Source organism: Manis pentadactyla, chromosome 5 (genome assembly GCF_030020395.1).
Source record: "Manis pentadactyla isolate mManPen7 chromosome 5, mManPen7.hap1, whole genome shotgun sequence".
Classification (NCBI taxonomy): Eukaryota; Metazoa; Chordata; class Mammalia; order Pholidota; family Manidae; genus Manis; species Manis pentadactyla.
The window spans coordinates 168,542,686-168,570,125 of NC_080023.1; the positions used below are offsets into that span (position 1 = coordinate 168,542,686).

Consider the following 27,440-nt stretch of genomic DNA (forward strand, 5'->3'; position numbering starts at 1 on the left):
TAACATTTACTTCATTTAGAAGAAAACATACCAGGGCATTAAGATTCTGCTGGCAAATGAATGCCAATTTATGTTCACATCCTTTTATCATTGAGACATTCACATATGTAAGCAGGCTTCACTCCTTAACAGAGGGGAACTGAAAACTCAAGGATGTTTATTTTAGCAGTTAAAAAAGAAAAAGACAAGACAAAGCCAAAAGAAATTTTAACAGGCGCCTTGAAAGGAAGTATTCTCTATGCCAATGGCAGATCTTGGTCTTCGACAAGTGTCCTCAGCGGCCGTGGCTGCTTCCATCTCTGATGAAAGAGCCATGTTGTCAACTGGCACAAGACATAACGGACACACAGGACTGAAATGTGTAATAAAGCAAATATTTACATTAAGCACAATACAGCAATTTATTTAGATGCTTAAAATGAATACAAAGGGAAATAAAGATCACAAATTATACATACTACAACAGTGTGTCATATATTAGATGGTATAAATGAATACACCGAGGTGGTGTTTAACTAAAGATAAAACTAAATATTGAAAATGCAGCACTCATTGGTTTGCTGCTTCAACACAACACTTTCATACAGATCTAAAAGGTGTCAAAATTAGCTGCAAAGTCAATTCTTGCATGTGATTTTAGCTTAAAAGATTTCAGAAACAGATCTGAAATACCAGTTTTTGTTTTTGTCAGCTGTAATGTCAAGGATATTCAGAACAAGAAAAATTCTATAATACAAGAGAGTCCAGATATATATCTTATGTGGCTGGCCTCTGTTGCAAGATTGTACAAGGTTATGTGCAAAAACTAAGTCTGTCCAAAAGTCCATACTAGCGCAGTTTCAAGCTTTTGCTAGGTAAACTAGATATAGCGTTTATTACACAGCAAGGGCAACACTAAAAAAAGAAATCTATGATGGGTACACAGTAACAATATCGTAAGCATCACTTGAATAGGTCTAAAAGACTGTACAAATATACATTTCAACTATTCAGAATGAATACATGAAAAAAAATTGTTTTTTTCCCAAAGTCTACTATACACATTGGACTGGTGGTAGCTTGTATGTTGGCCCTACATTACCAACTGAATCAGGATAATGTTTCTCAGGGACATCCAACCAAACATTTTAGAGGGAAAGAAATGTTGAGAAGGCAGATAAAATAAACCTCTGCTTTTCCTTGTGTGCGTTCATGAGCCACCAGCTTACTGATTTTTCACATTTAGTTACTGTGTCTGTCACATCAAGTTCTGAAGAGAGATCAGCCAATCATATGTCGCAGACTTAGAAGTAACCACTGGGATTACAGCGGCCACATATCCCCACAGCCTGAAGACCCAGCACTCAAAAGGCAGTACCAGTGAGAATACAGCTTGGCAGTCATACTGAAAGGAGAACAGAGTTTCAGGCTGCAGCATGTCACTGTTGCCACGGAGAACCTGGTGCTTATGCCTGCTGACTGCTCAGCTTAACTCCAGTTAAGCCGCCATGCATCGGCTCAGCCACTCCATCAGTCATGTTGTCAAATTGCTCCCCATCCTCGCTGTCAATTGTGCTATTCTGCCACTCAATCTGTGGGTTGGATAAGCGCTCATCATTTTCAGATGCATTCTTCCACTGTGACTGGTCCTTGGACCAAAACCCTTCAACTTTTCCATAGGAACTATTCTTCCATTTCAACTGCTCTCTGTCACCTTGCACGGGAGCCTTTTTTTTGGCAGCTGGCTTACTGCTCCTTGCATCTTCACTCTGGGAAGACTCATCAGACCAGGTGCCTGGTTTCATTTCACATGTGTTGTCCTCAAAGTCTGACACTTGTTGGGAACCAGGGCCACTCTCAGATGGAGAAGCACCATCTTTCCACTCCACCACATCATCTTGGTCGGCCTCACTATCGGAAGCATCGTGCATTAGTTTTCTTGGTTCCTCAGTCAAATGAATAGTTTCGTATTTTGAACCATCCTCTTTTTGGTCTAGCTTCTCCTCAGATTCTAAAGCATCCTCAGAAATCACCTTCGGTATGTGTTCCTCTGGGTTATCATTAGGGATTTTAGGCTCAACTTCAAAAACAGGATCAAAAGGGCTACCACTTCCATTGGATTCTTCTTCCAAATTTTCAAAACTGTCTGAGGAACTGTCATCTTCCTTCCCAAGGTTGAGCTTTTTGTCAGCAGTCTTACTAGCATTGACTCTAGAATCCTTCTCATCATGATTTTCAAATAGCCACTCAGCATCGAAATCCATCTCATGCTTAACTTTATTTAATTCTTTCATGTTGAAGCCCAGTAACACACCAGGCTTATATTTTTCACAGTCTCGGACACATTTCTTCCTCTTGTTACTAAAATGGGAAGCAATGTCACTCTTCCACAACCATAAACTGGCTGCCAGCTTCTCAATTTCTCTCCTGGTGGGATAGGGCTGTTTGTTGAAATACTTTGTTAGGAAGCTTTTCCTGGCTTCATAGGAATCATCTTCATGACCCTTGGGATCTAAAGCTAACACAACAGGCTCCTCAGGCTTTTCTTCAAAGAAGCTGGGTGAATCGTTATCATCATCTAACTTCCGCTTTTTCAGCAAGGGAAATTCCATTTGCTCATAAGTGCGCTTCACAGGTGCCAGACTTGGTGACTGATTAAGCCGAGAGGGTGCATTTGTCTTATCCTGGCCATTCTGGGTCTTCCCAACACCCCTGCAGTGAACCAGATGCAGAGTGATAGTCGAGGCAGTCATATTGCTGGTATACACACCAAGGCAATGGATACATTTGTAGGTGAGCTTTTTTTCCACTGGGTGAACCGTCTGAATAACTTGGTGTCTCTCTCGTAAGTGATGTGCAAGTGCATCAGATATGGGTCCTTTTAGGATTGAAAAACAAAGAGGGCAAAGAGTTTTCCCAACATCTTTTTTATAGGGCACTGCAGCCTGAGGTGAACTTTTAACAGGGATATCTGCCTTTTCCTGAACTTTTGGCTGTGGCTTTGGAGGGAGTGGAGGGTTATTTTGGGCATGGTAGGCAACAGATTCAGCTGGGGCATCCCGCAGGTTGTACGTGGTTACAAGGAGATGGATGTTAGTGTGACTACCCTGCTGCAATGTCAAATCAAAACTCAACGTAGAATCTGTTTTAGGTCCCATCTCTTCATCAACGTGAACCATCCTCATGTGTGCTGCCATCTTTTCCACATCATTGAAAGTTGAACGGCAATAAGGACAAGAGAGACCGTGAATTAGCATATGGTTGAGCAGGGTATCTGTGGGCAAATAGCGATTACAGTAGAGGCATTTGCTAGTAAAATTATGTATTTTCATAATGTAGTTAGCTACTGCTGGGACTTTCTCAGCTTTATGTTCTTTTTCGAAGTGCACACTATAAACATTTTCAGGAAAAAGCTCATTACAGATTGTACATATTTTCCACTTTTGGGTTGAGGAAGTATTGGATGAGAGAGGGCCTATGGCAATTGCAGTAGGTTTGGAACTTGACTGACCTAATACTCTGGATGCCTGTGTTTGGGAGAGGGAAGGAGACTTTAACTGGCCTGATGAGAGAGAAGCGGCATTAGCAGACTGCAGGGAGTATCTCGCCGGTGCCTGGGACCTCTGCTCTGAGCCAAGCCCGTAAGATCTCCCATTTCCACTTGGAAGTGACTGCTTCACAGACTGAGACTGCTGAGGGATGGAGACCGGCGCGTTGCCGCCCAAACCCAGTCTCACTGACTGACCGACGCCGTAGCCCTGGCCTACAGATTTGACTCCATAGTTATTCTGCTGTACGTGAACACTGGACATCATGTTGACTCCTGTAGAATTTAAGTTAGGCTTTGGTATTGAGAGTCGATTCACCATCTGCTGTGATGGCAAAGACCGAACGTTTCCAGAAGCAAGGGAACCAATTCTTGATTGGAGTCCCATGCCCTTCTTCTCTTGAGGTTTGGGAGCAATTAGCATCAAGGGTTTGGATCGGGGAACCACCACATTTGTGTGCCCAATCATGGCAGTGACCTGATAGCCTATGCGTTCATGGTCTTCGATGACATGTTGTACCAAAGCTTCGTAGGACTTTGGCATGAAAAGGCATCGCTTGCAGTGAATACTACTCTCCTCTCGGGTGTTTGAGCCTAAAGGGACTGCACCATTGAGTGATTTCTCACCTGCCTTTGCTATGTAAGGTGCTGCCACATGCTGAAAATGTTCCCTGTAAATGTGCTTCCTAACTATTTCATAAAGAGGATCTCGGTAAGTGCACTTCTTACAGTAATAAACAGCTTGCTCTACACTGTCAGCCTGCTTAGGTTTAAGGCCATCATTTTTGCTTTTATCTTTGAAAGTGCTGAGGCTGCTACTTGGTGCGCTGGCGTTTGGAGCATGAAATATTTTAATGTGTGTTTCCAAAGTCTTTTTGTCTGCATTGAAAGTACAGTAGGGGCAATTAAGGAGAATCCTATTTTCAAAGTCTTCACTATGGACATTCCGGAAATGACTTTTGTAGGCAGAAAAGAATTTTGAAGAAAATGGACAAGCGCTGCAGCAAAAAGGTTTTGTCCGATAGTCCTAAAGAAAAGACAAAAACCACAATCAGAATGCCACTCCAGATAGGCAATGATCACAGATTCTACGATTTTTTCCAGGCATTCTGTCTTCAATAGAGACATACTACTTTTAGAACTGAAACTTTACAACACAGTGGCAACTCTGCCACCCATTTTGAATATAAATTTGTGAAATATACTCTCAAATGAGAAAAACCAAGTATTTTTATTTGGATCTCAAAGTATAAATAAAAAACTCAAATTCTAAGAAATTTTTTTTTAAACCAGAGTCACATTTGCTGACTAGCTTTAGACAAACAGCTTCATGATAAACACTTTACAGTTAGAAATGACAAGAATAAACCCTGTGAAACCACTTTCACCCTGTGAGTTAGCAAGCTGTTAAAGGCCTTAGAGTTTCGGATGTATCGTAAAATTCAGGACCCAGACTGCTGTGTTGCAATTAGGCAATAGGACATGAAGACGCACCTTTTACATACTTCCCCATCGTGGAAAAATTTTCATAAAAACAAGCCTATCTCCAAAAACCTCACTTTTTCCCTCTGATCGAAGTACAGTGTAGTATTCAGACTTCACTGCTGATCTAAAAACTACTGACTTGAAAAGTCTGTCTTCTACAAGTCATCCTGTTCCTTCTCAAGCAAGAACAGCTTCAAAAGAAGTAATGAAGTGACAGCTGCTTTGATTAAAATTGAGAAGTTAAAGATTTCCTACAGATTATGAGGAGCACCTGGTGTTACAAAGCCAGAGAAGGCACTGCAGAATATACTGGCATCAGAGGGCAACTTCCAGAATTAGCACTTGTCCAGTTGGTCCTTTGATGAAGACAGGTGAAACACAAGCTTGGCAAGAGATTATCTTTCTCTCTAGAAACCTACTGTGTTTCAGATACTTCTTTGAACAAAAATGAAATTTTGGTTTTCCTAAAAGCTTAACCCTTCTTTAGTGTTAGAATATGAGACTTGGGGATTTTATAAAACTGAATTAACTAAATGATGTGTCTCACTAGAAAGCTTTCGTATTCTAAGACTGCTAGTTAATACAGGTATATCGCAGAGCTACTGCAGGTTCAGTTCCACACCACTGCAGGAAAGCAAGTATCACAATAAAGCAAGTCAAAGGAATATGGCTTCCAATGCATATAAGACATGTTTATACTATACTATCATCTGAGCTTTCAGAGAGTTGTGATCACTGATTACCCAAAACAAATATAATAAAAAAAATTGAAATATTGCAAGAATTACAAAAATGTGACACAGATACACAAAGTGAACAATGCTGTTGGAAAAATGCTGCCAACATATTTGCTTGAGATACGGTTGTCACAAACCAATTTGTAAATAAAAAAAAAAAAGCAGTATCTGTGAAGGGCAATAAAACTAGGCATGTCTGTACCATTTTCTGAGGTATTAATAAGAACCAGATTAACTATAGTATCAAATTTATCAAACTCTGAGGTAGAGTTTAAAAGTGCCAATTCCCTGCCAAATATATTCTGATAGATGAACAGATCAATAATCCAGAATTACTACTGAACTTGTAAATTTAAACTTTACCATTACCTATCATCTATGGAAAATGAAATGCCACTGACTAGCTCTGTTTTCACCACAGCTTCATGTATTGACACTGGTTGGCACTGCCAGCACCTCAGACTAGTATTATTTTTCATTGCAGTTTATAAAAACTTATGCACACCTCTCTGTCACTGCTGTCCTATAGAACCACCTAACCTAACCACACCACCAAAGGTTGTGTGACATAAACATAGGGAAATTAAAAAAATGTAAGAAAACTCTCCCCAAAATAGAAAAAAAGGACTGCAACAGACACAGAAAACTGATAACCTAGATGAACAGAATGTTGGAGGGAATACTTTGTAAATAGAAAAGTCAAAGTACTTTGGAGTTGGGGAATGCTGGCATACAGTGGGCTTCAGAGCCTGTAAGAAACAAAACTGCCTATTCTTATACTTGAAGTTTCAATCCAAAGACAAAATAGACAAGTTCCTCCTACTTTTCCCTACCACTTTGGAAAATATGAAAATCAATTCTGATTTTGACATATTCCACCTTAGGTTGTTGCCTACAAACAATATACAGAGCCTAGAGCTGAAAAGGGAGTATACCAAGGATGCTGTCCTTTGAGTTAAGTAATCTTTGCCACTTACCTGGTTTTTTGTAAGCGAAGGGTCCCATAGTCCTACATCCTCCCATGTAGTGTTTTTCAAATAAAAGTCATTAGGTTCAAACTGTTTAAAGTCCTAGAAAACAGCAAAAGAAGTTTACAAAAACACAGTGGTGTCAACTCTAGCCTCACCTTACATAAACCCTGTTTCTTAACTAGAGCTGGGGAGATGCATAGAAAACCAGCTCTGCTAAGAACTCAACTGGAACTATAAGGCTCTTAGGAGATACAAGAAGGAATATAGAAGTTGCACTGAATACTCTATCAAACAAACATTCCCCTCAATGGTCAGCCAGGTTTCCAAGGAAACCGCTGGAAGTTCTACTTCAGTAAAAATTCAGCTACATATTAATACAAAGCTCCCTTCATTAGAGTATTGTAACTCAACAGTTTGGTATTAGAATGAAGTGTCACATAGTACTACAGATGTGATATCTGGTTCTGTAGAAAAAGACCCGTATTTTGGGGGACTAGGGGGGAAGGACTGGAATGGGAAGAGAACAGGATTTCTGAACCCAAAAAAGGAAGAGAGTTATTCAAAGAAAGTCGTATTATGTTAAATTTATGTAAAAATTTAATGGCCCATATCCCCCCAGGCTAGGAAGACCAACCACCTTAGGGTAGAATTCCCCTTGCTCCTAAAAGGTTCATAGTTCAGTGTGGGAAAATCAAGTACACGTAAATTCCAGAGTATGTAATGGGTATAATAACGGAAGGAATAAACCAAAAGAAGGATAGAAAAGGTACCTTAACATGGCATTATATATTCTTGTATTACCTCAGAGTGAAGTGAATGGACTGTTTCATCTGGCACATCTACCTGAGCTTGAGGGGTCTGAGAGGGATTGGAGTGAACTTCCACACTGGGGCCAACACAACTACAGAAGCCCACTTTTGAGAAGTTTGAGTCTTTATGATATATTCCTAGAGTACTATTAGTGGGAATCAGTATAAGAAATATGTTGTATAAAAAATTGCTTTTTTATTTTCAATTCCATCCAAACACTTACTGGATGCCTATTATGTGCTTAGCACTGTGCTAGGTGCTGGGGATACATGGATGGACAAGGTATTTTATTTATAGTCCCCTGGCTGGCTGGAACTTAAAGGCTAGTGGGAAAACAGCTCAAAACATTCCTTTTCAATCAGAGGCTTTGACCAACCAACCACAAGACCTGGAAGAATGAGACTGGGAAAAGGAGACCATTGTACTGGCTATCTTCCAGGGCTGTCACAGAGCTCATAGAATAAAAAGGTCAGAAAAACAGTTTGTAAAGTCCAAACTGTTATACAAAGGGAAGGTAATAGTCTATGATGGGTCAAAGGGCTAACAAATGCTCAAATTTTAAGAGACAGTAAGTACCTAAACCACCATGCCTCAACAATCAGAAAGTCAACCAGAACATTCCAGCATTTCAGAATGAGAACAGGCTCTGGAGTCCCGCAGACAGACCCTGCCACACGATGAGCTGTGACGTGGACCTATTTCTTTTTACTGGCTCTTCATTTGTAAACTGGAGATAAGAATTCCTATATCTTCCCAGGGGTTGTTTTAAGGATTTCAATTTAGAGACAACTTTAAAGCGCCTAGTAAAATGTCTGATATGTGTACATATCTCAATGATAACTGCTTTTGCGTCAGGATGCAAAGATGAAAAAAGCCCATTTTAGGGACAAGGGAGCAAATTAGGCTAACTGAGAAAATTCTGGTGAAGCTAACTAATGCTGCAGTTGAAATTCAGAATCACACCTAAGAATTAACCATCCCGGCTGCTGACACAAAGTAATGGATCAGAAGCTGAGTCACGTGAAAATTAAAAATGACATGCTACTTACTTCTATGTGTTCTTTACAGTATTCCAACCCAATGTCACTAAGTATTTTTTTCACAGTTTTCCGGGCTTTTCTTAAACTGCCAAGATTGTTGACAGGAAGTTGGAACATAGTTTCTATTGGAAAAAAAAATTCAAGTCAAGACATGTACAGCTTACAGTATTTGCTAATTTCACTGATGGTAGGATCACAAATCCTGGCCCAGACTGACAAAAAAGGTGAGTAGATATTCTTATCTAGTATGTTCTGAATACTTAGAAAAGGCAGGCAAAATAAACACTCTGATTTTTTTCTATTTTTTAACAGGATATTTGATGTAGACTCTGTGTCTAATCTGGCACAATTCTGATTAGAACTTAAGAAAAATCAGGTTGGTGATGAACTTAAAAGGTTGAAAATTAGGTTCATACCAACCAATTATTTTAAAATTAAGAGCAAGTGCTTTTCTCTTTGTGATCTTGAACTTCTGAAAACAGAAACATGTTCACCATTTCAGCATCATTACCACATAATTTTGAGTGCCAGGGAAAGGAAGGTTTTGCTGTCTGCGAACTGTTCTGTACATTGCTATGGTATTCTTAAAAAAATATGCTTATAAGTTTCTGTATACTACCCCAACTAAAGACACTAATGGTTGTGTGACTTGGCCCCAGCCAGCACCATACAAAGGCATTCACGTGTGTCCAGGAATGAATGCTGAGATGGTGAAAGCTGGGCACTCAGCATCAGAGCAAATGAGAACTGTTGTAGACTTTTAGGGGATCATTCTTAAAAATGAAAATCTGTATGTGTGTGAGGGAATTGAAAATTTAAATGGCCTAATATTAAAAAGAAGGAATTTTGATCCACTTTCCCAAGTTCCTTAAAAACAAAGTTTAAGAAAAATAAAATTAGTAAAGACTTGGGCAGTTGATAAATTTGTATGGCTTCCAATGTGACCATAAATAATTCTTATAAAATACAGTGAGAACTTTTCAATCATCAATTTAATAATATAAATCAATTTTGCAGGATACAAATTAGTTCTAAAAACAAAAATCAGGCAAAAACAAAGCCAAAGCATCAGAATTAAAATTTAATACATGCAAATCTGGTTTTCTAATAAAAGCTGTTACTCTATACTACTGCTACCATTATTTTATAAACCACAAAGTCAACTAATCCAAATGTATTAAGATATTACATCATTTATTCTAATCCAAAATACAGTATTAACTATGAAAAATGGAAAAGGAAAGAAAAGAAAAAAAGTGAAGCCTACCAAAACAAACAATAACTCCTAGAAATTCTGAATCTGGATTAAGTTATCAGATCTTAGAAGTCTCCAAATTTTCTATAGTACCCAAGTGTAACTGAGGCCAAAAGAGAAATGTACTTCACTGAAAAACACCTCATCTTCAAGATGAAACTCCTCCCACCTATGAAGCATGACTATGGTGTCCTCTGTACTCTGTCACTGAATAATCTATATATTATTCTGAATCTAACAGCAGACTTCGAAGTCACTTCTGATAAAAATTAATGTGCATTCAAGGCCAAATCCATTGTTCCTTGTGGATATTTTACTGCTGAATTGTTTAAAACCATCTTTTTGGTGGCTCAAAACCATAACTTAATAAAACAGTTCCCACAAACCAGGTCATTTCAGAACCATTTTACAGAAATAAAATCTCCAGTGGTCAAAAATCCAGTTCTTCTATCACATCCCAAGTTAATCCTGTTTCACTTTAGAGCAGAGATGTGCCCAGAAAGCAGCCATTACTGGTTTTCCCTGCCTCCTGGATAAGCAGCTCGACATCTCAGCAAAACAAATACATGAAGATTTGGAAATGTTGCCACCACTGGGGCCACCAGTTTATACAGAAAACCTCCAAGAGAGTCAAAACTGTAGTTCAGGCTAAAACGAAAACCCATCTTCCTATGGAAAAATACTGCACATTTTCTAAGTGCCCACACGTAGCTAACATTGTCTTTAAGACCTCCAAATGAAGTACATCATTGCATGGTAGGCACCCAATTTATACACCTACAGTTCTGAAAATGTGAGTACGTTCATAAGAGAGCTTATGTACATGAAATTGGTGTTTATAAAAAGTGGTATTTCAGTCATAGAGTAAATCTCAAGTTTACTTATTTAGCCTAATTAAACAGGCTGATAAATAGTGACACTACTTACTGAAAAATGCTGTACACAAGTGGTTCTCTGTTCTGTGATTAGCAACTAGGAGGGAACTCAAGTTAACAGTTACACTGGAAGATGTAGAGTATTCGGAATTAAGATTGTAACTGTCTTTATCAGAAGATTTCTGACATTTCTAAAGAATTTACAGGAAATCTATCATCTGCCCCTTACCCCAAACGTAGGGAACTCTCCATGTATATTTGCCTATGGAAGCCATTTCCAAGATTTTGTCTTTCCGGAGCTAAAACACCACAGTTGTATGTGTTAGCATCCTCAAAAGCATTTACAAAAATTCTTCTGGTTTCTGCTTTAAACACTTTTCTCAGTAAACAAAACAGGCACACAGTACAGGGATATAAGCAAAAGCTCTCTCCTATGGCTGTCCTCCAGCTACACAGCTCCCCTTCCCAGAAGGAGCCACTGTTAACATGTGTGGACTTCTGGAGCTTTTCTAGGCCTGTATGAAGCCAAGGTTCCTTCAAAGAAAGTCTCCAACAAATTCTATCAGTTAATGTTGGAATTCCTCCTCTCTACCCCTCAAAAGACCTTTAAACTAAAAATCTGTTCAAGGGCCCATACCTTAAGTGACAGAGGGGTTAGGAACAGAATAAACAGGAAATTGACTGCCTGAGATTAGGGTTGTTAACTCACTTTTGAATAGAAAGACAGCTAAAATCAAAACATTTACAATCATTACTCTTACGGAGGAAGATGTCTTAACAATGTCAAAACTTGTCTAGAGATGGGCTCTGAAATGAACAAGATGGATGGGCTTACTTTTTCCCCAAGTGGTGAATCCTTTGTCTTGAGCCTCCTTGGCTATCAGGATGGCAGTTTTCACTAGGTCAGCACCATTATCTCAACACCAAGGAGAGCTCCCTTTGGCTAAACCATAAACCTCTCAGCTAATGGCAAAAAAGGGGAAATATCCTATTTAATAGAACAGAGCCACTGCTTATCTGTTCAGCAATCCCTCTTAGAGCACTTACACTTTGCCAGTTAAGGTGCCAGGAACAGAGGGATGGATAGGACACAGTTCTTCCCCTCAACCATCCACTGCTTCCATTGCTTCTAGAGGACAGGCCCTAGAGCAGGTGCTGGGTCACTGGAGTAGAGCAGCTGCTTGTTTCTGCATGCCCAACTTCCTCCTGGAACCACTCCTGCTTGAAAGTTAAGAGGCCCTTTTGTCATGAGAGCAGGGTGTACATGACCCAGGTGGACCAATCCTATCTCTGCAGACACTGATTAGTACTGAGCTGGATATGTGCCCCAAACAGGGCTAATAGTGATGTTGAAAAGTAGAGTCAGGACCTGTCACTACACGAAGAAAGCAGAGGGGAGGTGGGAAAGACTCCTGTTGACTGCTTAACATCCTCAACTAGCTGTGCCTAAGAGAGAGCACCTCCCACAGGCTTTTCATAAATGGCAGGAAACAAATCATTTTTACTTAAGCTTTGGTTCATGTCACTTGTACTGGTAAACCCACTGGGCAGTGGGACATAGAGGAAGTGACTATGTAAGAGGAAGATGAGGAACTTTATGCAAAATAATTATACTTGTGAATTGGGTCTAGCAGGTAGAACAGGAATTTGCCAGGAAGATGTAGTTATTCTGAAAGATGTGTTAGCCCCTGGATTTCATTAGTCACAAACAAAAACACTGTATGGAAAGAGTCAAACACTTCTTAAATTCTAAAAATCTTTGGTGTGAAAGCTCAGTAACATATTAATAATGGAGTTAACATATACAAGTGTTTTATTAACAAGTGAAAATAAATAGCTTTTGGGTAAGCATATGCCATCTGATCAACTAGACTTAAATCATCAATTTTTGAGACTGATTTAAATTCATTTTTGAATGATTCTGCCACGTTTTCCTATCTATCTTTGCAAATTATACCCCCATCTGCTGACTAAGGCCAAAACATTAAATTTTACTAATCCAGGCTAAACTCCTATTCATGTGTTTTCTTAGAAAGCAAAAGTCAGATGGCTAAAATGAGAGATTGTAGCCCTCGGCTACAGAAGAATTAAAATAATATAAATTATATATGACTGATCAAATACATACACTTCTTTTTCCCTTCAAATACCAAAAGCAAAAATACTCCTTTACTCTAAGTACAAAGAATGTAAATGAAGGTAGAGAGAGCCTGTCTCATGGGAATTATCTGCAGGCTGAATCTGTACATGGGAAGAATGATGATACATCAATGAAACACCACTCTGCCAAAAGGCTTGGATCTAGTCAAGTGTTACACTCAGTCTCTTTGGGTCAGGAAGACGGAAGGGAACCCAACAGATGACAAGGCTGGTTCAACAGGCTCAAGGCAAAGTTTGCAGGGCTGAAGGCACCAAGAATCAATGAGGCTTGTCCTATGTATAGTAGCCCCTCTGCAAAACCATCAGATCAGGGACAGCACTTAAGTCCTTGTTTTTAGAAGAAAAAAAGGCATGTATAACTATGCCTTCAGAAAATAAAGCAAAACAAAGAAAAAACAAAATCCAACCATAAACCTTTGACCAGGCACAAATAATCAAACAAGCCAGGAGGACAAAACAAACAAAAACAAAAACACCTCCACACCAAACTTCTCCAGATTACATTTTTATCTACTCCAAGTGTGGGTCTACCATGGCATTTTCCAGTATATAATTTATTTTTATGTGCATTCTTATATGATGTTTCCCAAGTTCCAAAAAGAACATATGGTGCTAAGTTACCATGCTATAAAACACAAAAGTAAACATGATAGTGTGCTCTAGTTTCTATCACCTGCAGGTGTAACCGCTCCTTTCTAGTATTTGAAAACTGAAATCTGAACATATACCAGAGTGACAGCCGGCATCAGCGATACCAGTGAATGCAAATCTACAACTTTCCTAAGAACATTTCAACACTGCATTGAAAGTTAGACAAGGATGTTACTTCTTCCTGATAACACCTCAACATAGCTGCTTAGTCTAAACACCACTGGTTTTCAACCTTTCCCTCCCCCTTTTAAAGGGGTGAAACCCTTGTTTCTAAAGAAATCTTCGTTGAAATATTAAAAAGGTAAGAAGTAGAGGGGCTCAGATTGAAATGGAGAGAGGAGGAAAAAGTTCTCTGTTCCCAAGTATCTCCTTGAAATAGTCACTGGTGCAAAGTAAACTCGTAATGCAAATTTATGCCAAGGTCTACTGAAATGTACAATCTGGACCTAGTGGGTAATCAACCACAGCAGGATGTTTGAGGGCTACAGCAGTATTCCAATTGTTTAAAGAAAATCTCCCCTATTAAGATTACACTTTGTGATTCCGTAATATCTTACCATGTTGGTAAATAGTAACAGCACTTGGAAGGTGAGGATTTAATAATAATATGGCTAACTGTTGAACCACTGTGTTGTATATTTGAAACCAATATAAGACTATATACCAAAGATACTTTAATAAAAAAATTACATTCTGATCAAAATACAATTATAGGAAGCCCACAGTAAAACTAAGAATTAGAAAATAGTTCATACTTTGATGCTGTCTTTTAAACATTAAAGCTGTAAAGAAAAATACACTGTCTCTGGGAATTATCTTACAGGACAGGGAGAGGGAATCAAAGGCTGGAAATGATGCCATTCTAGTGAAGAAAAATGGCAGCTGTATTTTCTAAGTCAAAAAAATTACTATGTTCAAACAACTATAATATAAACAATTTCACTTTTTGGTAAACATCATCAACCTAAATATATAGGAAATTCAGACCCTTGATACTTAAAAGTATGCCAATTAATACTGATACAAATATGTAAGTATTTATATAAAGATCTTAAAACCCTCACAGGGGTTTAAGAGTAAGGTATTTGAAGCTTCTTTAAACCACTGACCTAACTAAAATGATATTAAGTCATGCTATTTTCTAAGCAGTACTGGCATTTTAAGACAACTCATGAAGAAAATCAAATCATCATTTACTTCACGTACTTCACATGATGGTTTGTTTTTTAAACAGATTTTGTGATTAGGACCCTTTATAATAAAGACTATTTAGGCAGAAAGAAAACATCTTTCCCATATTCATGTACTGTCTTTTCCTCCTACTGCCATCTCAGCAACATACTTAGTATCTGTCAATAACCACTTGTTGAGTAAAATTGTAGTAATCATAAAACACTCTTTATAACCAATTAAGTGCTTATCTTTCCTACTGTTCTAGGATCCAAAGTGGTGAACAGAGACACCTTACTTGTTAAGGGTTTCACTAAGTCCTACATTTAAATTAAACCAGTTGGAAAAAGGTTTATATTTTTGTACTTTAAAAAATGAAACTTGTAAAGCCTTGCTAGAACCACTCTCCAATGAGGGAGCACATCAAGAACCTAGAGTCTACATTCAGTCTGGAAGCAATCGCCTAACTCAATCTTTTTCTAAAACACACAGTCCTGAACAGCAGCAGCTTATCTTTCAATTTTCCATAAGCCTGGGCAAAAGACCTTGTAGATGCCAGAGGCTCTTCACAGAAAAGCAGCTCCGTCTCCTCCTTCTTTCCTCAATCCCAAATACCACAAAACAAGTAATTGACTATTCAGGGGCAGAATGCTCTACTGGATTAGCATACAAAACTGTGCAGCATGACGGAGGTTAAGAAAATAAAGTTTAGTCCCTTCTCTTTAATCTTGCCAGAAAACAGGCAATAGTGTTGAGGCTAAAGAAGAGGGTATTTGAAAAGCTCAGGATGATTAGGAAGAGAAACTACCTGGCAAATGAAGACACACTCACATCATGAACATCAATTATATTGCTCAGGAAAATCAGAACACTGTAAATAAAGACAAGTAGCAGGCAGGAAATGCAACTAATTTGTTTTCTTCTACTCTTAACTACAACTGCACTGACTTGCTCGTTGACAGCTCTGTTCACAAGTTTACTCTTTACAATGTTTTGTGCCTGCCCACAGTTCTCAGTTCAGCCATCAAAATCTATTTACTTAGCCGTGTAACAGCCTTTCAAGTTTTTAAGAGACTTCCTCTTTCCCAAGCCTTCTCCACTCTCCAAGTTAACCATGCTCAATTCTTTTCACCATTCCTTCTGTTAGAGCATAAGCCAATCTCCAATGGATGGGCTCCGGTTTGTCCAGAATGAACAACTCCAGATGTGACAGTCATCCAGGTCAATTAGGACAATATTTTTCTAGTTCTGGATATTTTTAAATTAACGCACCTGAAAGGTCCATTTGTGCTGGTGGCAGCCATGTCACGTATATGACAACAATAAAACAAAATATTTTTTTTTCACATACGTTCTTTTTTCAGCATTGCTGGTTTAGCGGGTGAGAAAAAGGGTGTTCTGTACTGAACTCATGTCTGGTTAGAAGTGAAGTAACTATCAATAGTCTTTAACAATCTTTCAATTGAAGGAGCATAACCATTCTGACTTCAAAATGATAAAGAATGTCCAGTACAGGCCTTAGGAAAGACAAGATTGAGATTCATATTCTTAATCACAGTATCAACTGAAATCTGTTATGAAAAAGCAGCATTCTGAATTACTGGAAGAGCCAACAGGTTGCCTAATCCAAACTCTTCTCATTTCACAGATGAGCTGCTGAGGTGAAACAACTGGCCTGAGGGTGAGCAGCTTGTCAGTCAGGGCTGAGTCTGAAGGTCATCTCCAGTTCTAGGAAGCAGTGTTCCTCCCACTACCCAAGCAGACAAAGGGTTCATCTCTGCCATTAATAAAAAGTAAACAACAGCATGTCATATATACATAGATCTGAAAGTGCCAGAACTTCAGTATCCAAGGTTGAAATACCTTAATAAGTTTGGCTAAGCCAGATCAAGCGGAGATACAGAGATTAAGAAGATACACACATCTCAGGTCAGATGGTCCTGTCACATCCAGAGAAGAACTGAAACAGGAACTCAGCTGAGACCACTTGCCCTACACAGTACTCATACCACCAATGGATGCCAACAATCACTAGACAGTCACATATGAAGGTATCTTTCTATTGACATTGTGATGTAGTATCTTGCAAAATGAAAACCATTCTTGCAAACGAAAGGCTTTGCAAAAAAAAACAGATGCATCCTATGTCTTTCCTTTTTATCATTTTGCCATTATCAATACTCAAGCAATTGTTCCAAAAACTGCTTGAGAAAGCAGAGGCTAATCTGCTCTCAACCACCTCTTAGGCTCCTTTTCCAAAAATAAAGTTCCATTCATTTTTGTTACAAAAGCAATCAGGAAATGAAAACATGCCCACACAGAAACTTTTAAAGGAATGTTCACAGCAGTATTCGTAATACTCGAAGAGAAATAACCCAGATTTTTACTAATTGGTAAGTGGATAAATAAGATGTGGAATGATTCACAATGTAATATGATTTAGCCATAAAAAGGAATAAACATGGATGAACCCTGAAAATATTATGCTAAGTGAAAGAAATCAGTCACAAAAGGGCAAACAGTGTTATGATTCCACTCATACAAGATATTAGGAGTAGTGAAATTCAGACAGACAGGAAGAAGGGTAGTTGCCAAAGGCTGCGTGGAAGGGGGAATTGGTATTTATTGTCTAATGGATATTGAGTTTCATTTTGCAAATGCAAAAAGTTCTGGAGATGGATGGTGGTGATGGTTACACAACAATGTGAGCATACTTAATGTCAAAGAACTACATACCTAAAGTGATTAAAATAAAATTTATGTATACTTTACCACAATTAAAACTTAGTACCTTTGGAAAAAATGTGACTACTGGAAAATTTAAAGCAATAGTAAGTGAATTTGAAGCAGATAAGGTTTGGAAATCTGGGTTCAAAATTAGAGGCATTTATTATTGATGGGTGTCTGCTAAAAACTATGATTATTTAGCATCTGTTGACTCCTTTGAACAGGACAGATCCTCCAGAGTAAGTCCTGGATGTAATACAGGGACTCTGGAAGGACTTCACAAATTTCCAGACCATTTTGGACAATATTAAATGAGTGACTATGAGAATATATTAATAGCCCCTAAACTGTTAAGTACTTAAAAAAAAAAAATCTTAGTAGAGAGTTCACTTTCCCCGCAAATGTACTCTACTCTTAGAGGACAGAACAGTGATATATTACTTTTGTCAATGTCAAAGGCCCCAATCACTCTGCCTTAACTAACAGATTTAATCGACAGCTGGGGTTTCTTTAGTTAGTTCAAGTTACTAAATTTTTTAGCTTTGTATAACTGAAATGATTCTAGGGCACGTGGAAGTATAGAAAAATTTTCACAGAATTTCCATGTGTTGAAGTTTCAAATCACCTTAAGTTTCCTTCAGTTATAAAAAGCTGGAACTAGAAAAAGGGGAGAGGTCCTAGGAAAAATAAGCCTTCTCAAAGATAACAATGATATAAAGTTTAACTTTGGCATTGTAAGCAAATTTTGTTTTTCTTTTATGTTGGTGTGGCTCAATATTGAACCAAGATAATAATGGGAAATAAACAGCCTGGCTCACCACATTATCAATCACCAAAGTTATAATCACACTGTGACTTAAAAGTTTTATTTAAATGCTCACCACAGGTAACTCAGTACAGTAAAATATGACATGAATTGTATGTAACTGATACAGCTTGTAAAGAGGTATTTATGTCTGTAAATTACAATCACTATGAATCATTTTCAGCAGACTGACTTTCCCAAACTCAACCGACAGACTTAGGAGTCCTTAAAATATGCAGGAGGACAAGGGGGTCATCTCACTATTCAAGGCAAAAAGGTCCACTGAAAGGATGCTGCCTCTTTTTCCCCTGCAGTCTGGCATCTACATCAGTGGCTGGCACATAGCAGGCACTCCGTAAATGTAGACTGAATGATCAGTCCCTGGCTGGAAAAGGCTTAGATCGCATACCCCATAAATATCTACAGGAAAAGAGGCAGGGTGTCAGATGTGTCACAAACTAAATGCCTTGAGGCCTCATAAAAGGGAGGCAAATTCATTCTCAGCAGGGGAGGGTCAGGAGCGGGTAGAAGCTGCTGAGCTGCGGCCACTAGTTAGGTCGAGAATCTGCGTTCACTGCAAAAAACTCGCAGGCACAGTTCCAAAGGAGGGTAGGTAGGAAGTTCTATAAACTACTGCATAGTTAGAATGACTGCTATGTCAGGCTTCTGGGTAATCATGAATGACAAGGTTGGCGAGGCAGGTTGCGGATAGGACAGAGGCCCTGAACCTAGTCTGCTGCTACGGCTGGTAGGCACTAAGGAGATGGTTCAGGTAGTGAAGTAGAGAAGTCACAGAATTCTAACAGCATAAAATAATTAATTTGGTTGTGTTCGTCAGGTCTCATTAAAAAAAGGTCTGGAGGAAGTCAAGTAAGTGCCAGAGTGGATACCAGACGGCTTATTGTCAGAATCATCTGAAGGAACTTATATCCAACTCCAACCTACTCAATCTGAAAGGTCTGCAAAATCACCAGAGCCTTAGGCATAAGGTAGTAAGATACAGAAGTGATAGCAAAAGGAAGGAGAAACAAGATTCAAGGGTGAAGCTTACAGCCTACATCAAAATTATGGATATAACCAGAAAGACACTATTTCATTGTTCAAATGTCAGAAGGATTAAATATGACAATGCCAGTTAACACTTAAAGCAGTCATTATCACCTTAAACCAGATCAGATACTGGAATAATCACTTTGAAAATCATGAGTTCACACCAGAGCATAATCTTTTAAAAAGCATGCTATTATTACTCCTGAGAATCAGATGTGGTTGCCATACACCTGCTCCTGTACACACTATAATGCACATTCGTACTTACACATAAAGTTTCTTCCCTGTGCATCTCTGTGAGCCATTCATATTAGAGTTAACCTTAACTTTACAAGTTCTGTGGCACTTAAAATGCTTATGCAATAGAACATTGCCAAGTATCCAAAATAAACCTAAGTGATTTATAGTTATAGAGAAACATAAATGTATAATCTAAATTTTGTGTATTTTAAAAAAAGTATGTAAGTCACTCTTTAAGACTTTCAGACTGAAACCTACAACTAGAAACTGCTGTTTTGTTGCTGTTTATCCTTCTTACTCTTGAGTATTTAGATTTCAGGCAAGAATCCTAGCTGTTAACACCAGAATTTCTAAGACCACCAATGGAACCAATGGTTTCAGGGTGTACTGAGAGTGCGGTGAGATATATATAGTATATCCATACATACTATATATGGATATATATAAATAGGGTATAGGATGGATCAGAAGATGATGCCTGAGGGACAAAATGAAAACTTAGCACCTAAAGGTGTAGCCCTCTAACTTTTCACTGATTGTGTATATTAGAGTTCACACAGAATTTTATTTGAAAGGGGGAAAGATACCTTACTGCTTAAGAAAGAAAAAAAAGATTGAGAACATCTCTAACATCCCATTCTAGCTTTAAATTAAGTGTGAGAAGGGGAGCATTTCCTAATTTAATTCTTTTTAAATAAGCATTCCAGAAAGGCAGGGACACATTGTGACAAGTGATTCCAACACTTGCAGCCCACATCAGGACTCATAGGCTTAGAGCTGCTTGCTGTCCATACAGGTGGGCAACCTGGCATAAGGGAAGTGTGAAAAAGGAGGCCTAAGAGGATATCCAGACATGTCCACTTATAATCATTCCAGAAGTATGCCACTGGTCTTTGCATCTAAATGGCTTAAAACAAAAAGTAGGTTACTTTCAATCTCTTAATAATAAAATTTCCATGCCCTATCAAAACTACTCAGAAATGTCTTAAGTTTTTCTAAGCTCTGAGTCAAAGCTCAGATAAAGCATTCACTGTAGCAAAAGCATTATTCTTGTAGCATGTTCTGCCACCTGATTAGCTCAATCCTTAAAACTTCTGCAGAGAAGTTTTATTTGTATTTTTAAGCACGACAAGCATCAGAACACTCCCAATTTCAGTTCACCTCTTTCACAGGAGCAAGGATTATAATTGCTGACTTAAATTTACAATTCCAATTTAAAATTTTTAATAAATTCTGCCATTTTCCCACTAGATAGGGAAATTTCTTCAGATATACCAGGTTTCATAAGCGACCACTCATACAGGCTCTCAATTGTTGTCAGTTCCCACTAGATTTTCAAGGAGCCCAGGTTCCCACAAGCTCTTAAATGGAGCACAGGTTCAGAGAAAGAAAAGGCAGAAGGGCAAGTCAGCAATTATTTAAGAAAAATAAGTGCTCAGAGAAAAAAAAGAACAAGATTGTCTTAAACCAAAATACTGCAAGAAGCAACAGGACAAACTTACTTTCAAGATTCTTAATACAGGCAACTTCAAACCAGAAATGCTACTTCAACAACTGCCATTACCACAGTTTTTGCCCATATTCTCCTGCTGGGGGTGTGGCTAGCTACTTTAACTCTAAAGACCATTTGGAATCCCTGGGTGTTAGCTGACATACAAGCACAAAACATCACTATGAAATTATGAAGCATTCATTTGAGCTCTCATTAGCCAAACAGCTCACAGGAGCACTATAAAAGCCTGTGTTCCAAGCACAGGCCTGGGAACCAACCCAGACATACTCCATGGCTCACTTTATCACTGCATGTAGTAGTGTCTTCATTTCCCTACTTGTCAAACAAGGACAGTCCTGAGAGAACTGAGAATGGTTTATAAAGTGTTTGGGAAATAAAATGGGCAAGCCATCAATATTATTTTATAATACCATAAACCCCAGCCAGGGGGGCATTTACACATTGAAAGGCATCAACCAAGTCATGAGAAGTGACATACAAATACAAACAACCCAAGGCTGAGTGACTCAATTATAAATCTACACCCTTACTGGAAGGGAATTAGAATGTGGAGTTATTTGTTTTTAATTTATAAGGGCTAGTCAAACAATACATGGAATCTCTTATAGATTATATGCATGTTTTTGAGTTAAATCTTAAATTGCTGTATATGTTCAGAGAAGTAGTCCCTTAGTAAACTATCTAAAGTCTTTTATGCTTTCCTCTCCATTTGCAAACCTTCATTTCTGGAACACTGAAATTCTTGAGATCAGGATTTCTCTAGCTGCTTTCATAGTGCTAAGTTCTAGGGATCTGTAAAACCAAGGAAGCTTGTGAGGGCATGTCAAAGAACTCCTGAAGGCTGAGGGCAGGGAATGGAGATGAGGGAATCCAAAAACGGAAACAGAACATTTTTTTTTTGCATTTTACACTGATTAGAATAAAAATGTGCACCCCCAATCAAAACTGTAATTTTATATAGATGGCTCACATTTTTCTATGACTTTGTGTATATCAGTATGCATATCCCAATATAATCAATATATATATGAATATCCCAATTTGAGAAGCCTTTAATATATGCCTAATTTTTAAGCATATAATAATATATGAGGAGATCCTTTCTCCTGTGAAGCAAAATACAGATTCTCACTTAAGTTGATCCTTATACTGGCAGATACCAAAGGAAGGTCATGACCAAAAAAAAGCCATAGGTTTAAGCAGCACTAAGACACTGAGAGATTGGAGAATGGTTTATAAAGTGCTTATAGAAAAGGAGGGGCACAATCATCCTTCCTCTCATTTTGTAATTAATAGGATCAGGCAAGCAAACAATACAAAACCATGAAGTCGCAATGGAACCATGGCCACTAATGCTGGGCAAAACATGGATGGCTCTTCTTATAAACTATCTCAACAGCCAAGGTGGAACGTGACCATGTGTAAACAAAAAATAGCTTCTATATGCAAAACATCAATTCAGTCCATCAGCGGGGCTTCAGTTCATGCCAGTTTCAACTGTCAAGTTTCCAAACTAACAACATAAAAGGTACAACTGACAGTGATGCACATCAGCAGAAGATGGCATTTGCTCCAGACTTAATATCACAAGCCCTTACAAAACTAGGAGAGGAAAACCTTTGTAAGTTTATGTGATGCTAATAATATGTCAAGTTCTGTGAATCTAACTATAATTCAATTACACAGGGGAGCAACATTCTTCTTAATGTTCATGATTCTTAACACAAGTAAGTGGAAGTTAAATTTTCATTGGAAGTATTCTACCTTTGGGAAGATATATAACAGACTTTATGACATTCTTTTAAAGTGTAAGTCTTTTCGAAGTCCAAGTTGAGCAGGTAACTCACTGCAAGAATACTGGGCATCTTGGCATAAACTACAAATTAGTTTCTAATTTTATAAAATAAAAATTTCTTTTTTTGTCCTCTTTTTTAAAGTTTATTTCACTAAGATTTAAATAGATTATTAAAAAAAAAACCTATCATGTTTGATTCTGTTTTTCTGCACTTATGTATAGTTTTTTCCTAATGACATCTGTAATATTTGATCCTTTTATTTGTATTTAATAGTACCACAGTCATTTCCAATTCTAAAAAAAACAGAGTGTATACACACATTCACTCACCCAGCAATTAGTAGAATCAATCTGCCAACTTAGGCAATTTTCTTATTTATATATGCTTCTCAAAGGGAAAATTTGCCACTTAATTCTCAAGTTTTTCTTTTATCTCTTTTCAACCCAAGTATTAATCCTTACTTGCTCCTTCCTTTATAACAGAACAGCTCTATCTTCATTACTAAACTATAATTTTCACATTTAAATGTGTAGCCAGCATGTGTACATCAACTTAAATATACCAGACTGCTAAATATTTAAAATTTCAAAATACTAATTATGTTTAATAGCTATTTTTCAAAACTTACAAGTGGTTACAAGGAAAACAAAAATTTTAAACAATGTACATTACATAATCATGCTTTTAGCAATCTAATATAAACATAAATGTATGCATGTATGTTATAATGAAAATCAAAAGCCATTCTTCATTGATAAAAGCCTATTGATTGATTATTTAGTACCAAGTACATGTTCATGGAAACACCTGTCCTCAGCAGAAAATCTTGAAAGTATTTAGAAGTTTAGCAACTTTTGAGATAGGGCCATCAAAATAATAGCAACTGAGAACTTACTTGACATTTAATCTGTTTAACATGGTAATGTTTTTATTATAAATAATATTAGAACTTTTCCTGTACTCTGGTTTAATGAAAAAAAGAAATTTAAGCAAAACAAATTCACATAGGGTATGTTTAAAACCAATGACTTCCAGGATAGGCAGGGCCAGGGTTCCTTAGATTCATAATCTAATCTCCTATATTTTCTATAGAGACTATTAGAACCAAAATCAAAGACTTAGTTTAATGTATAGCAGCCTCTAGTAAAGTATTAGGAAATTTTCAACAAGGGCCAAGATAAAGAAGGAATTTCTACTTAAAGTTCAGTTAAACAGGATACCCATTTCCCACCCTCTAGTTAATTGAGGGCTTTTACTTTAATGAATCCTCACTGTTTACCTAAATTCCAGCCTTCAAGACCAAGTGTTTCATCTTTTTTTTTTTTTGAATGCCCCAACTAGGAAACTCTTGAAACTACAGAGTACATGCTTTTTTAAGAGCTCACAGGAAGTTTTCCTGTAGGGGAAAAATGGCTATTACCACTAAGGACATCAGTTAACACTGTATCTTATGTATAATTAGCTAAATCAAACAAAAGCATTTTCAAAAACTTTTTCTCAAACATAAGCTCCATTAAGTTGTCTTCAAAATGACTCATTTAAAAATTTGTGTAACCATATATCAAAGACCAAATACAGGTCAAAATTAGATCTGTTTAACAAATGCTACAGTATTTTAAAATTACAATACTATTTTAAACATCTGATTCTCGTAATTACCAAAAAATTGTGAAGTAATATAGTTTAGACTCTAATGGAATACCTGAACCAAGCTGCCTCCTTTTCACTCACCAAATGTTACTTGGTAGCAAATGTCCAATGAAAATTCTCCCTAAAAATCAACTGGTTAACTATGTATCAAAGAAAACACCCATTCATTTTCCCATAAATTTATCTTGATGTATCTATATAAAATACCTGTAACAAAGTCTTAAAAAAAAGTACCCTTGAGTATCAACAACCACTGTTAATCTCTGGTAGCATGTTCATGGAAAGGCCTGTTCTGATCAGAGAATCTTTTAAGGTTTTCAGAAGCTTAACAACTCTTTGGGTTATCAAAATAACAGTAATTGAGAACTTAACATACTTTATAAATAAGAGTGCAGAATGCAAAAAATTAAAACAGTATTAGCACCTTTAAAATTTTCTCTCCAGCAACTCAAGTTATTTCTCTGTTCAGAACCCAGGGCTGCAACCAGCTCTAACCGGTTCTTTGAGGAATGTGGCTAGGCTGAAATTTTGGAAGTGTTGGCTTTGGTGGTGACCAAGAAAGAAGTCTCTTGACTTCCCTGTTGCTGCATTCCCAACCTCCAAAATGAGTATACCCACCGGTGTGAATTGACAATGTGGTCCAAAGAGCAAGGCAGGAACGGAGTCCAGATCCTCAAAATGGTAGTACAGGGCATAACCACTAGGCCACCTATCAGTTCAGTACAAAAAGTACAACCCTGTGCATCATGGTGCAAAAGCTGGGGCCTAGGTTTCGCATTGTGCATCTCACACCTACGGAAATAACAAGAGGGGTAAAATCTATAGAAATCAACACACCCTAAGAAGGTGGGTGCTCACAGAAGACTGGTGTCAATGCTTTTGCAAAGGTGGTTGGCTACTGAGATGATGCATGGCAATTCTAAGTCCAAAGTTGGAAGGAAATGAAATTTTACAGTAAACTCTTGTTGAGTTTCACAATGAAGAACTCAACATGAGTTTGATGTTTACCAACAAGACTTTGCAAACCATGACACCCATCTACATGCTTATGAAAATTACTACCCCACTGAAATCTAACATTCCTCAAGAATGATTTTTAACTCACAAAAAGTTGGAAAGATTTGGGCCATTTAGAAAGGTGGTTTTCAGCAATACCCCAAACCTGTTACTCTTTGGTTTTAAACTTTCCCTTTACCATCTTCTGGCCTTGGAAAGATACGGTAACACATTCAAAGCTTAAAGTGGAAGAATTCCAGCACTCCAGAGAAGGGTAAATCTGTGTGCCTAGGATGTGCCAAGGTGGTTCATCAAGAACAATGCGGATTGTCTGAGGGTCAACAGTTTTGAAAAAGTAAAAAGAGAGAACTTCTAAATGTGGGTGGATTCTTTTAAATAAAGAAAACCACTGCTCTTGACTCACTTAGTTCTTCGCCATGTTGCTGTCAGCTCACCAACTAGGAGAGCGAGTGTCTGTGACTTGCTGGGTCCATTTTCCCATGGTCTGTAGAAGGCGCTGTGAAGCACATCCTGTTCTAGCTCTGGGGCCCTTCCCCCCTCTGCAGCCTTACCCAGTGCAGGGAATGCGCCCCCTACTGACTCCAACACTCATCGCCTTTAGCCGACTTGGCTGCAGTGCATTTTGGGTGGGGGCTGGTATTTTCTTCATGGCCATAAACCAGAAGCAACAATGCAGATTTATAAAGAAACTGTATCAAGCTACCCAGGATTTTTTTTTTTTCCATTTCTAAGGTTCAAGACACTGGCACGAGAAGCATCAGGAATAGGAATTGGGTGTGTGGGAATGGACAGTATTAAGATGGCAAACACAGGAAACAGTTTGGTTCTTTTTCCCTCTTAAGCCTTTGTCTGAGAAATGGGGTTATGGCAAGAACTGTCCAGAGAACCTGGTAAATACAAGAACATCAAGAAGATTTAGTGTGGGTATGTGTGTGGCTAAAAAGAATATGAGACCTTAGCTCCTGGTCTTGGGCAAGAGGAGGAAGAGAAGCAATCGCGCCTTTTCCAGCAGACAGGCATCCAGGTTGAGGGGGATGGGGAGGCAAGCAGGCAGTCCAGAGGAAAGAAGAGGTGAATAAAAGGGTGCTCAAAGAACTACTCCCCATTCATTGCATTAAAAAAAATCTTTTCGCAGCTTTCTGGGTTTCCTTTTTTTAAAAAAACATCTTATTCTAAAGTTGGAGCTCAGAACGCTCGTAAGATACCATGCTGACCAGGCAGCTGCGATTGAGAAACGGGGTGGTGGAGGACTCAGTGGTCAAGATAAGAGGGGAGCTGGTATGCTGGGGAGGAAGGACTGCACAGGGGACTCAAAGACTTTCACTCCGTGCCAGGTATGCTCCCCGCCCCCCAATCCGCACCCTTTCCCCCAGCCAAGGGTGGGTAGGCCTGGCAGAAGGCTGGTCCCAGGCATTGGGGTTGCGTGGGGGGCTTGTTTTCGGGGGAGTGGGGTGGGCGGGAGGAAAGGGTTAGTTCCAGAGATGGGAGAAGCTCGGTTCTTCCTGGGGGCGGGGTGGAGGAAGATGCCATTAGCGGCAAAAGCTCCGGTGGCCAGGCTGGCTGCTGGCCTCGGCGGGCTCACGGGGCGGGGAAGGGGGGTCGGGCTGCAGGAGGAGGCGCCTGGACCCCGGAGCAGAGCCCGGGTAGCGGTCCGCGCCGGGCGGTCCGTCAGCACTGGAGTATGCAAAGGAGCGTGTGTGGTTGGAGGGCTGGCAATCTAAACAACAATGCGCCCGCGGGTCCGGCCAGGAGGGAGCCGCGCGGAGCGAGGGCCGGGGCAGTGCCGGGCCGCGCGGGTCCGCACGCGGCGACGGCCGGGGCTTACCTTGAGTCGGCCTCGAGGCGCACACGGGGTCGGCGTGCGCGGGGGCCGGGCGGCGGCGACGGCGGCGGCGGCGGGCGGATGGCGGCGGCACGGCGGTGGCGGCAGCGAGGGCGCGCCCGGGGCCTCGTCGCGGTCTG

The 27,440-nt window shown here is 39.0% G+C and overlaps 1 protein-coding gene across 2 annotated transcripts; it reads right to left on the reverse strand.

The window, feature by feature from the left end:
- Positions 1–38: 38 nt before the first annotated feature.
- ADNP (activity dependent neuroprotector homeobox) lies at positions 39–27,440 on the reverse strand. Of its 2 annotated transcripts, XM_036901967.2 has the most exons (5): positions 27,304–27,440; positions 25,080–25,253; positions 8,579–8,691; positions 6,726–6,818; positions 39–4,553 (listed from the first exon to the last, which is right to left on the reverse strand). In XM_036901967.2, exons 3-5 carry the CDS (start codon positions 8,684–8,686, stop codon positions 1,446–1,448), a joined length of 3,309 nt encoding a protein of 1,102 aa, XP_036757862.2. In that variant the 5' UTR covers positions 8,687–8,691; positions 25,080–25,253; positions 27,304–27,440; the 3' UTR covers positions 39–1,445. The 2 variants fall into 2 exon arrangements, with proteins under 2 accessions (XP_036757862.2, XP_036757863.2); XM_036901968.2 differs by lacking the exon at positions 25,080–25,253 and having other exon boundaries at positions 27,304–27,429.